Below are 13,963 nucleotides of genomic sequence, written 5' to 3'. Positions count from 1 at the left end.
AAAATGTTTATTTCTCTTCCTTTAAAATGGTTCACTTATTTTTATTAATATGCACAAGTGTTGTACCAGCATATATGTATGACTGCATTCCTGATATGCACAGAGGTCAGAAGAGGTATTGAGTTCCCATGAAAGTGCAGTTTCAGATGACTGTAGGTACCATGCTGGTGCAGCTCCAGTAATTGTGCTTTTTTTATTATAAACTCTTCTTAAAATTTAATTGTTCAAATAGCTAAGTGATATTCTTCATATGATTCAAATGAAATCTGTGGTATTGCATACGTATATTCTCTTGACATTACTGATGTGAAGGACTATAAAATTCTTATGTTCATTCTATAGCATAAGTTGCTCTTTCCACATGAATTCTTTTTTCTCTTTCTTTTACTTTATCATAAAAGAGTCCTTGATGCTGAAGTTATTCAAAAGGAACTCCTGAATGATAGTGACATGGTAACCCTCTTCTTTGAACCATTTTAATCTACATTCATTAATAGTTTATTTAAATTCATAGCTTAACTTCTGTTTATTAATTTTAATTTCTCTAGATAATAATTTAATGAAAATTTATGTTTTCCATTTTTCTACAGTTACTCACTTAGTCCTATATGAAGCTTTCTTATGTCTATTTTTGTACATTATTTAATTTACATTTATTGAAATATCATCAATTAATAAATATTGTTTGTATATAGATTCATATGTCCAAAGTGTTTTTTTGTGAATGTCTGTATGCTTGTATATATGTCTACTGACAAAAAAACAGGGTGTTCTTGTAGGTATTGGAGCCAGGAGACAATATTGGTGTTGATTTTAGAAGCAATTCACCTAGAGTTATGATGGAGTATGTGCCTTTTCTGTACCTGGTGCTTACTAAGTAGGCTCTTACCAAATAGGAGCCCATCAGATAAAGATTGTCCCATCTCTGCCTTTGTGGTTGTGGATTCACAGGGGTTATGCCATATACCACCATCTAATAATTAAGTTCCTCTTTTATAAGACAAAGTTTGTTTTATAAATTTGTTCTGATTAGGTTTTCCTATTTTCCTAGTCCCCCCAATTCTTCTAAATCTCTCCCATCTTGAGCAACACATTTTTCTGTATCTCTTATGAAATAAAAATGCTTCTCAGAAATAATAATAAAATAAACAACAATAATTTAAAACAGAAATAGACAAACCAGAACAAAGAAAAACTAACAATTGAAAAAAAGTCAAAGAAAAAGAACAATAAATTCATACAGAAGCACACAAATGCAACACAGTGAGCTTATAAAAATGCAAAGTCAGATAGTTTTTGGTTAGGGAGGGGCTTTATCTACTTCTACTCTAAAACACTATCAGGTGCAATCTGTGTAGTCCCTGTGCATGCTGCCACAGTCTCTGAGTTTATGTGTCCATTGTGCTGTGTTTAGATGCCCTGCTTTCCTGGTTGTTCTCCATCCACTCTGGCTCTTCTAGTCTTTCTACCACTGCTTCCATAAATCTTACTGGGCTATTAGTGAAAGGATGTAGTGGTGACATCCAATATACGACTGAGTGTCTTATGGTCTCTGACTCTCTCATATTTTTCTGCTGTGGCTCTCTGTACCTCTTCCCATTTACTGATGGATGAAGTTTCTGTGATGATGATTTAGCAAGCCTTATATCTATGAGTCCAGTAGATTGTCATTAGGGGTAATTTTATTGCTACATCATTTTACAAGAATGTTAGTATTTCATTTTCTTCTTGGAGCCTAACCTATCTATTCTCAGGTTCTTGTCCACCCAAGCAATATTGGCAATGGCTTCATCTCATGGAGTGCATGATGTAAATCAAACCAGACATTGCTTGGTTACTTTCATAGGCTTATGTCACAATTGCGGAGCCAACCATATCTTGCTGGCCAGTCACTATTGCAGTCTTAAGTTTGTTTAGCTGAGTTGGTTTTTAACTTTCTTTTCATGTAGTATGCATGGTACTTCACAGTATCATGAACTCTGAACAGTTAGGGTAAATCATCTAGATAGTTTCAACCTCAATTTCTTCATGTTTAATGAATTGTGTAAGTGATATCCTAAGAAACATGGCCTTACCATCAATTTATAGAGAGCAAACAGTAGCCCTGCCAATTCAGTGTGTTGTTTGAGGTTCCATGTAGAATATTTTGAGAATAACTCAATTAGAAGTAAGCAATTTTCAGTACTGGCAGCTTCATTGCTTGATGGCATATTTCATTTTAGGCTCCATCTTCCCTGATTTGGTTATTTCATTAAGATTGCCTTTATATTTTAGGAAGCTTCTACCATATTTTCTTTATCTATGACCTCTTAAATGTTCCTTATTTTTAGCTGTCCTTTCCCACTTTCACTTTCTTGCTCATCTTCCCCAATCCTGGTTCATAATCTTATTACATCTCCCTGCATACATTCATAACTGTAGACTCTAATTACCTTTCCTAGGTAGAGCCATCCTTCTCATTCTACCTTTATTCTATAACTAACCTCTGTGGTTACATGAATTATGTCTTCCTTATCAATGAGTTAAGAACTAAAAGCCACATATAAACAATCAAATATTTTGTATATGTCTTTCTGGGTTGTTCACTCAGAATTACTTTTCTCTAGGTTTACTTTTTATCTGCAAATTTCAATAGTTTAATAGTTGAATGATGTCTTATTATATAAATGAACTACATTTTCTTTACTGATTTATCTGGTTGTTTGCAAATTCTGTATCTTATGAAGAAACAATGTCTTTGTAGTAGTGGGATGAAGGGTTCTCTGGATATATGTCTAATAGTGGTGTAGTTGCATCTTGAAATAGATCTATTCCCAAATTCTGGAGGAACAACCACACTGACTCTATAGTGGATGTACAAATTTGTGCTCCCAACTGCAATGCATGAGTGTTGTAATTACTCTACATTCTTTTCAGCATTATGTGTCATTGGTACCATTTATCTTGGCCATAATCCCTAGCATAAGGTTAAATCTCAAAGTAGCTTTAATTTGCAGTACACTTATTACTACAGAAGTTTACTGTTCTTTACAACTTTCTAAGCCTTTTAAGTTTCCTCTTTTGAGATTTCTCTGTTTAGGTCTGTACCCAACTTTTAAATTGTGTTATTTATTTTTCTGATGACAAGGTTTTTGAGTTCTTTATAAATTTGGGACAATATTTTTACAAGCTAGAATTATCAAAGATGAAACTGTTTCAGTTGAGGAATTGCCTCTATGAGATCTATCATATTGGTTAATGTATTTTCTCAATTATTGATCAATGAGGAAGGGCTCCACCCTCAGTATGTGTTACCATTTTCAGACTCTTTGTCCTGTATTGTATAGAAAAGCAGGCTGAACAGCACAGGTGATGCAAGCCGATAAGTATCACCCCTCCATGACCTCTGAATTAGCTCCTGCCTCCAGGATCCTGCCCTGTTTTAGTTCTTGTCCTTATGCCTTTGGTGTTTAACAGCAATCTGGAAGTACCACTCCCTCCCCAACTTTGTTTATATTCATGGTGTTTTGTCACCACTATAGAAAGAAACCCTAAATAAATCAAGCCCTCTACTGGAACTTTATTAAAAATGCGGTTGCCATCTCCCAGTCAAAAACTCTGACCCAGAATTTTTCCTGTCTAAAAGAACTACAGGGACAAAAAAGGAGAAGAGCCTGATGGAAAGAACCAAAGTTAGGACTTTCAGCTCAAGGGGATGCTCTAAGACCTTACACTATTACTGATGCTATGGTGTGCCCACAGACAGAAGTCTAACATGGCTGCCCTATGAGAGGCCCAACAAGCAGCTGACCAAGACAGGTGCAGATACTTAAAATCCAGCCAATGAACAGATCCTGGATCCCCTGTGGTTAAATTATGGAAAATCTGGAAAAAGTTGAGGAAGAAGTCTACCCCATAGAAACACCAGCAAGTCTTACTAACTTTGAAACCAGAGATCTCTCAGACACTGACCAACAAGATAGGCACACACCAAGTGATATGAGACCCATGTCACATATACAACAGAAGACTGTCTGATCTGGCCCCAGTGAGAGAAGACACACATAGCCCTCAAGAGATTTGAGGCCACAGGGAGTGGAGAGATTTGGCAGGGTGGAGTGGAAGAGTGGGACACCCTCTTGGAGACAGGAGAGGAGGTACGGGATGAAGAACAGTGAAAAGGCAGACTGGGAGGGAGATAATAAGTTGACAGTAAAACAAAATTAAAGAATAAAAAACATTTTTCCATTTTGTAGCTGACTAATTTGTCTGAATGATGGTGGCTTTTGCTGTGCAGATGATTTTTAGTTAGCAAGGTCTCATTTAATAACTGATCTTCTTAGTACCTGTGCAATCAGTGTTCTGTTCAGAAAAAAATTTTCTTGTAACAAAGACTCCAACACTATTCCAAACTTTTTCTTATGTCTGGTTCAGGGTATCTCCTGTTCTATTGAGGTTATGATCCAGCTGGAGTTTAGTTTTGTGCAGGTTGTTAAGTATATATCTAATTTCATTCTTCTTTATTCAGACATTATCTTTGATCAGTGCCATCTGTTGAAATCACTGTTCTTTTCCTATTGTGTATTTGTGACTCCTTCATAAAAAATCAGGTGTCTATTGGTATATGGACTTAAGTCTGGGTCTTCAATGTTATCTCATTAATTGATGTATTAATTTTTGTGCCAATGACATGCTGTTACTATTACCCTAGGACACAATTTGAGATCACATCTAAAGAACCAAACTATATTCATCTTAGGCATTAAAACCATCTCATAGTAAAAGAAAGCTAGGTTTATGATTAAACATCTGTTTCTCAAGGATTGGACAATATCCCACCTGTAACCATAACTACCAATTTTTCTATACTGCCTTTTCAAGAAAAAGCACTCATATGTTTGTTTCAAAAAGTTATTTATAATCATCTTGCAACCCTACCTATTTTTCAAAATGCTATTTGACTACTGTGTTATGACAACCTTGTAACCATATCTTCCTTTCAGGAGTGGTAAACGTGTTACATTTATGTTCTGCTTCTGTAACCCTGTCTATTTTGCCCAACAAATTCTCTACTTGGAAACCCTCTACTGCTGAACTATACAAGCCTTGTCCTCTTCACATCATATGTTGACTTCAGGACATCATTTAGGGGAGACAGTCAGTGTACATAAAAAAGAAAGCTTACTTTAACTAACTCTTTGCTTTAAATAATTTGGCCATAACAATATGAATTCAATGGCCTTTCTCCTCTGGTCTTTAGGATTAAAAATACCTTCAGAATTTTTATTAATATTAATATCCAGGTGTGTTTTATCTACCTCAGTTGTTTTTATTATTTTTGCTTTTTATTTTGTTGTTGTTGTTTGTTTTTGTATACCCATGTGAAGTTGAGAAATATTCTTTCAAGATCTGTGAAGATCACTAAAGTTTAAATCACAGAACTAACACCACATATTAATAGTGGAAGATTTGAACACCCCACTCTCACTAATGACAGGACATTGAGCCGACAACAAAACAGAGAAATAATGAAAACAGATGGATCTAAGATGTCTACAGAGTATTTTACCCAAACACAAAAGAGTATACCTCCTCTCAGTACCTCATGGTTCCTTCTCCAAAATTGAGCATATACTCTTTTATAAAGCAAATCTCAAAAGATACAAAAAATTGTAACAACTCCGTGTATCATATCAGAACAAGGATGAAAGCTAGACTTCAACAACAACAGAAAGAAGTGAAAAGAAGAGAAAGCCTACATACTCATGGAAACTGAACAATTCTCTATGCAATGATCACTGCAGCATGGAAGAAATAAATCACATAGGAAGAACAGCAACATCAACCAACCAGACATCCCAGAGCTCTCTGTGACTAAACCACAAACCAAAGAGTACAGATACAGGGACCCATGTCTTTAGCTGCATATGTAGCAGAGGATGTATTATTTAGCATCAAAGAGAGATGTTCTTGGTTCTGTGAAGGCTCGATGTCCCAGTGTAAGAGAATGCCAGGGCAGTGAGGTGGGAGTGGGGGAGCACCCTTATAGAAGCAGGGGGCAGGGGGATGAGATAGGGGTTTGTGGAGCAAAAACCAGGAAAGAGGATACAATTTTAAATATGAATCAATAAAATATCCAATAAAAAGTTGAGTTCTAAAGGCTCAAAAAACAGAAAGAATGAGAGAGAGAGAGAGAGAGAGAGAGAGAGAGAGAGAGAGAGGAGGAGGAGGAGGAGGAGGAAGAAGAAGAAGAAGAAGAAGAAGAAGAAGAAGAAGAAGAAGAAGAAGAAGAAGAAGAAGAAGAAGAAGAAGAAGAAGGAAGAAGAAGAAGAAGAAGAAGAAGAAGAAGAAGAAGAAGAAGAAGAAGAAGAAGAAGAAGAAGAAGAAGAAGAAGAAGAAAATTTAAGACTTTCTAGAATTCAATGGACATGATGGCACAACATACCCAAAATTATGGGACAGAATGAATGCATTGCTAAAAGGAAAGTTTATACCACTAAGCACCTTCATAAAAATATTTGGAAAGTTTTTGTTCTAATGATTTAAAAGCACACTTTAAAGCTCAAGAAAAAGAAGAAGCATGTTGTGAATCACACTGCCCTACGTTGGGTGCCAAAAATTATGTTGGGCACCAAAAATGTTGTAGACCGCTCTGCCCCACTCTTGGGGGCCAAAATGTCACCACTCTATCAATGTTGAAACCCACACTGCCAAAAGCCTTGGAGGTTGAATTGTTAGAGCCCGCACTGCCCCAAGTTTCTCTGGTCCACAGGTCAGGATTCAGCAAGAGAGAGAGTGAGGATGGACTCGAGGAATGGAGACCAGACAGAGTGTGATTCAATCCAGTTTATTCTTCAGTCTCTCTCTTCTCTCCAAGTCCCTAGTTCCTAGTCCCTAGTTCCTAGTACCAAGTCTTAAGTCCTAATTCCAGTTCTAAGTTGCTAGTCTATTTCCCAGTTCCAAGTTCTCTGTCTCAAGTCTCAAGTCCTTCTCCCTAGTTCCAGGTTGCTAGTCTCTTTCCCAGTTCCAAGTTCTTCTTCCAAGTTCCAAGTGCCTAATCTCAATTGTCTGTCTTCTGTCTGCCTCTCGCCTTTTATATGTCTCACTTCTAAGTCACGCTTTTAAGTCTTATCTCTAAATTACACCTTTAAGTCATACCCTCAAGTCTCACATCATTAAGTCTCACACACCCAAGGTAAGATCCTGGGTATCTAAAACAAGATGTTATCAGAGTGTGCTGAGCTGTTGTAGGCTGTTGTAAACAAGTCTTTTGTCAGGGTATATGGCTCAAGATGGCTACAAGGATGATAGCTGCCTTCTGTTGGCTTCCCACAGAAGCAAATATATCTAAGAGGTGTAGATAGCAGGAAATAATAAAAAATAGGGTTAAAATCAATTAGAAACAAAGAATAATACAAAGAATCATCAAATCCACGATATTACTCTTTGAGATAATTAACCCGATGGACAAACCCTTAACCAACCTAATGAAAAGGCAGAAAGACAGTACCCAAATTAACAAAAACAGAATTTTAAAAGGGGAGATATAACAACAGACACTGAGGAAATTCAAAGCATTATCAGATGTTACTTAAAAAAACACTGTACTCCAGAAAATTGGAAAGTCTAAATTAAATGGATGATATTCTAGGCAGATACCACTTACCAAACTTGAATCAAGATCAGGTACAATCTCTAAATACCTTCATAACTCCTAAAGAAATAGAAAGAGTCATTAAAATCTCAAAACAAAAAGAACCTAGGGCCAGGTGGTTTTCTGACACAATTCTACCACACTTTCAAAGAGTTAACACCAATACTCCTTAAACTATTCCACAAATTCAAAACAGAAGGAATCACTGCCAAACTCATTCTAGGATGTCAAAGTCACCCTGATATCTGATCCAAACAAAGACAAAATAAATAAAGAATTTTACACCAGTTTCACTTATGAACATTGATGCTAAAATGTTCAATATAATACTTAAAAACCAAATCCAAGAACACATCAAAGATAATATCTACCATGAAGAAGTAGTTTTAATCCAAGGGATGATCTTATTAGATGTTGAAAAAGCTTTTAAGACAATATTCAACACCCTCTCATGTTATAAATCTTGAAGAGATTATGGATAAAAGGCACACACCTAAACACCATAAAAGCAATATACAGCAAGCCATTGCCAATGTCAAAGTTGCTGGAGAGAAACCTAAAACCACTCTACTAAAATTAGGGAAAAGGCAAGACTGAACACTCCCTTTTTATCTCTTCAATATAGTACTTGGTTCTCTAGTTAAGTAAACAAGAAAACAAAGGAGATCAAGGGGATACAAAATAGAAAGGAAGAAGTCAAATTATCTCTTTTCACAAATGATATGATAGCATACATAAACAATTCCTCAAACTATACGAAAAACACCTACAGCAGATAAACACTTTTAGGAAAGGGGCTGGATACAAAATTAACAAAAAAAAAAAAAAAACCAAAAACAAGACCAAGACAAAACAACTCAAGAAGTAGACCTCCTTTATAAAAATGATAAAAGGCTGAGAAAGAGATCAGGGAAACAGAACCCTGCACAATATAAATGATAATACAAAGTATCTTGATGTATTTCTAAGAAAGTAAAAATCTGTATGACAAGAACTTCAAGCCTCTGAAGAAAGAAACTTAAGAACATACCAGATGATGGAAAGATCTCCAATGTACATGGAACATACAAAATGGTCATCTTTCCAAAAGTCATCTAGTGTTTCAATAGAATTTCCATCAAAATTCTAACACAATTCTGTACAGACCTTGACACAATTTCCTGATTCATATGGAAAGTTAAAAAGCTCAGAATAGCAGAAACTATCCTAGACAATGAAAGAACTTCTGGAGGCATTATCATAAATTATTTCAAGCTGTACTACAGAACAATAGCAATAAAAGGTATACCTGGGTGTCTGTATGTAGAAGAATACAGGTAGATTCATATTTAGCACCTTGTGCAAAACTCAAGTCCAACTAAAGCAAAGACCTCAATATAAAACATGATACACTACATGTGATAGAAGAGAAAATGAGAAATTCCTTGAACTCATTGGCTCAGAAGACAACTTCCTGAGCAGAAGACTGATCTTACTTGAACTAATAAATGGGACCTTATGATATTCAGAAGCTTGTGTAAAGCAAATGATATTGTTAATAGGAAAACATGGCATCTTAGAGATTGGAGAAAAAGATCCTTTGTCCAACAAAGAGCTCATATCCAAATTTATAAAGAATTTAAGAAATTAGACACCAACAAACTAAATAACCCAATTTGAAAAATGAGGTATGGAGCTAAACTGAGAATTCAGAAGACAGGAAACTCAAATGGCCAAGAAGCACTTAAAGAAATGTTCAGTGTCCTTAGTCATCATGGAAACACAAATGAAATGACCCTGATATTCCATCTTACAATCATCAGAATAGCTAAGATCAAAAATTCAAGGAATTGTACATGTTGGTAAGGACATGGAGCAAGAGAAAAACTCCTTCCTTGGTGGGAGTAAAAACTTGTAAGACCACTCAGGAAATTAATCTGGTGGTTTTTCAGAAAATTGGGAATAGTTCTAACTCAAAATCCAGCTATTCCAATCCTGGCATATACAAAATGATGCTCTATCATACCAAATGGCACATGCTCCAATATGTTTATTGCACCTATATTTCTAAAAGCCAGGAACTGGAAACAACTCAAATACCTCTTAACAAAAAAAAAAAAATGGTAATAGAAAATGTGGTTCACTTACACAATGAGATACTACTCAGCAATTAAATATAGGGATATCATGACTTTTTCAGGCAAATAAGTAGAACAAGAAAATATCACTCTGAATGATGTAATCCAGCCCTAAAAGAACACACATGATATGTACTGACTTAAAAGTAGATATTAGCCAAAAAGTACAGGATACTCATGATGTACTTCACAGCCTCAAAGAGGCTAAACAAGATGGAAGTCCCAAGCAAGAAGGCTTGACTCTCACTCAGAGGGGGAGTAAAAGTATCATAAGTGGCAGGTGCAGGGAAGAAACTTGATGGGATAAGGTATGGAATGAAGAACAGGGCTGGGAATTCAGGATTAAATGTGGGGAGAGACATCAGGGAGATCCAGAAGGCCAGAAGAATGATTGAAAACCTGCAGTAGGTGGGGATAGGGAGAATCTCTATGACATACCAGAGACCTAGAGTGGGTGGGGGTCTGCCAAGTTTATATGAGGTTAACTTTAGTTGAGACTCCTGGATGTGCAGATTAGAACCTGAAATGGCCATATCCTCTAGACAAGCAAGACCTGAAGTATAGACATGAGGACACCAACCCACCCTCAAAACTTTGACCCTAAATTTGTACTGTCTACAAAAAAGGCAAAGACAAAGATGGAGCAGAGCCTTAGAGAGTGGCCAATCAAGATATGGACTAACTTGAGACTTAGCCTAGGGCAAGCACCAATCCCTGACACTATAAATGATACTGTGTTATGCTTGCAGTAGGGAGTATACCATAACAGTCCTCTAAGGGGCTTATCCCAGCAGCTACTGAAACAAATGCAGATGCCCACAACTAACTATTAGATGAAGCTTGGAGAGTCTGATTGAAGAGTTAGGAGAAGGAACAAGGGCCATAGGGGGAGTCACACCTCTATTTGAAGACCAACAGAGTCAATAAACCTAGACTTTTGGGGGTCCTCAGAGACTGAACAACAAACCAAAGAGCATAGAAGGGATGGACCTTTGGTCACTCACACATATGTAGCACATGTGCAGCTTGATCTTCATGTGGGTCCTTCAGCAAGTGAAGCAGGGGTTATCTCTAAAGCTGTTTCCTTACTGTGGATCTTGCTTCCCTACCTGGGCTACCTTGTCTGGCCTCAGTGTGAGAAGATGCACCTAGTGCTGAAGAGAGTTGATGTGTCAGGCAGGGGGTGGGTAGGTATACCGAAACGGAGGCTTTTATACTCTCTAAGGAGAATAAGAGGGGAAATGGACTGTGAAAGGGGAGTACCCAGAGGAAGGAAATCATCAGTAGGGATATAGACAGACAGACAGACAGACAGACAGACAATAGATAGATAGATAGATAGATAGATAGATAGATAGATAGATAGATAGATAGATGATAGATAGATAGATAGATAGATAGATATTTATTTATTTTTATTTTTTTTTATTTTTTTTTCACTTTTATCTGCATTTATTTTATGCTGAATTTATTCCCGTGCCATGAGCTTTTGTTTCTTCAGTTTCTTCTGGGATATCTTTTTCTTCTGTGCAACCTCCTCTTCTGGTTTTGGAACAATCTGCTCCTTCTCAGTGAGGATCATCTCAATGTGGCAGGGGGAGCTCATGTATGGATTAATCCGGCCATGAGCTCTGTAGGTTCTTCGGCGCATCTTAGGTGCCTTGTTCACCTGGATATGTTCAATGACTAGAGAATCTACATCTAAACCCTTAAGCTCAGCATTACTCTCTGCGTTTTTAAGCATGTGCAGCAAAAACTCTGCACTCTTCTTCGGCCACCGTCCCTGTGTCCAGCCCCACTGTTTCGCCTGGGCGCACCTCCCAACTCCACCATTATACCGACGGAAGGGCACACACTGCTTTTTTAAAGTGACATCCTTCAGGTACTTGGTAGCTTTGCGGATGTGCATGCCCTTGATGGCCTGAGCGGTTTCCCGCGTGTTCTTAAAGTGAACACGAAGGTTTGAGCCTCGTGATTTACAAGATTTTGTGGGGTTTTCTGGGTCAAGAGAGTAGCGAACCATCTTCACGGGTCACCTTTCGCCGCTTACAGGAAGAGCTAAATAGATATTTAAATAATGTGTCTCAACCTAATCTTTTACTGATCATTTGGAAATTTCACATTATGCACCGTATCATACTCATGTCCTTCTCCTCCCATATCTGCTTGCTCACAGATCTGACTCTTCTCCAAATCCTCCTCACCCCAAAAGAAAAAAATGTTCCACTTTGTATTGTTCATATACATACTGGAGCATGGTCAAACACACATTTGCCATCTATCTGCCTATGGAGTGCTAAATAATTCTGTACCCCTGCAAGGAACCATCAATTGTATAGAGCTACATTTCAGTTTCCCTACCAAAATTTTAAAACTTCTTTTTGATGGCTTATTATAGGCTTTTCTTTATTGGGCTTGGGTAGTGTGGATATCGAGGTTGTTCTAGAAGCATTCTATGTTCATCTTTCTCAAGTGTGCACCTGCAGTTCACACATAACTTCATCCCCACTTATACTCATTTGGAATGGAGATCCTGGGCTGCTACATGGTTTCTCACAATAACAAGGTCCAAGAACGTCCACCTGGTCTACAGCATCTGTCCACTTAGACAGCACAGAAACCAGTCAGCACCTCCATGTATTTGGCTATAGATTTTCACAAAGAACCAACACTTTGTTTTATTGATTCATTGTATTTTTTCCTATTTTATTAATTTCAAATCTAAGTGTGATTATTAATTGACATCTATTTTCGTGTGCTATTTTGTCTTTTTCTTCTAGAGCTTTTAGATAAGATTTTAAGTAACTGAAAATATCTCTAATATTTTATTGTAATTGCCTCTTAAAAACTCCTTCATTATGTCTACTATGTTTGGGTATGTTGTGTTTTTATTTTTATTTATTTTTAGAAAGTCTTTCATTTCTTTAATAATCTGTGTATTTACACACTTTTCTTTTTTATTGGATATTTTATTTATTTACAGTACAAATATCATCCCCATTTTTCATTCAGTAATGAGTTGTTCAGTTGTGATGGGTTTGTAGGCTTTCTGCTGTTGATATTTAGATTTAAACTGTAGTGTAATGTGGTATTTAGATTGTTATTTCAATTTTTTTGTTTCTGTTGAGACTTACTTTGTGCCCAAGTATGTGATCTTTTTGAAGAAAAGTACAAAGGAACTGAGAACAGATTCATACACACACGCGCACATGCACACACACACACATATATACATGTTTGTATATATATATATACATATATGTATATACATACATATATGTATATATATGTGTGTGTGTATACATATAATGCGTATATATGTGTGTATACATACATATGTATATATATGTGTGTGTATACATGTATGTATATATATGTGTGTGTGTGTACATATATATGTATGTATATATATGTATATACATTTATATGTGTGTATATATATGTGTGTATATATATATATATATATATATATATATATATATATATATATATATATGCTGCTTGGGTAAAATTGTCTGTAAAAATCTTTATCTTTTAGGTACACTCGGCTGATGATGTCATTTAGCTCTACCATTTCTGTTTCTATTTTGTCTGAGTGACCTATTTACTGATGAGAGTGTGGTACTGAAGTTATCCACTCTCACTATAAGAGGGTTGCTATTTGATTTATGAGGTAGTACTGTTTCATTGCATTGCTTTTCTTTTTGTTTTCCTGTTTTGGTTTTTTTCCATCTTGAGTGACCTTGTGTTTGGTGTATAGATGTTAAGTATTGTCCTATATTCTTGGAGTATTTTTTCTCAGAGGAATATGCAGTATTCTTTTGTATTTCCTCTCATCAGTTGTGGTTTGATGTCTACATTGAAAGATAATCCAAGGGCTACACCAGCTTTTTTCTTAGGTCCATTGGCTTGTAAAGTCTTATGTCAGTCTTGTACCTTTACATCACATTTCAAATAGATGTTGTGTTTATACTATGAAGCAGAAGGACATGCCATGATTATTTTAGTCCATCTTTTAGCCTGTGTCTTTTTACTGGGAAATTGAGAGCACTTATGATAAGAGTTGGCTAAGATCCATGGTGCTTGATTTTTTCAATCTTGGGACCATTCTGATTCCTGATTCCTGAGCACAGCAATGAGTGCGGTGGTTGATAAGCTGAAAGATAGGCTCTGGGGTTTCCTAATTAGGGTTCTGGTCATGCCACATGTAGTT

General features: G+C 36.5%; 1 protein-coding gene across 1 annotated transcript; it reads right to left on the bottom strand.

The window, feature by feature from the left end:
• Positions 1-11,184: 11,184 nt before the first annotated feature.
• On the bottom strand, positions 11,185-11,807 carry LOC117720655 (large ribosomal subunit protein uL22). Its single transcript, XM_034519271.2, has one exon. The coding sequence runs from the start codon at positions 11,771-11,773 to the stop codon at positions 11,219-11,221; it is 555 nt and encodes a 184-aa protein (XP_034375162.1). The 5' UTR covers positions 11,774-11,807; the 3' UTR covers positions 11,185-11,218.
• Positions 11,808-13,963: the final 2,156 nt, after the last annotated feature.

This window comes from Arvicanthis niloticus, chromosome 15 (genome assembly GCF_011762505.2).
Source record: "Arvicanthis niloticus isolate mArvNil1 chromosome 15, mArvNil1.pat.X, whole genome shotgun sequence".
NCBI lineage: Eukaryota > Metazoa > Chordata > Mammalia > Rodentia > Muridae > Arvicanthis > Arvicanthis niloticus.
The sequence above is the reverse complement of the archived record's forward strand: the minus strand, read 5'-3'. Positions and strand labels throughout refer to the sequence as shown.

Coding starts and splice junctions, on each gene's coding strand:
- LOC117720655 (XM_034519271.2), bottom strand. CDS start 11,773: ATGGTTCGCTACTCTCTTGACCCAGAAAACCCCACAAAATCTTGTAAA.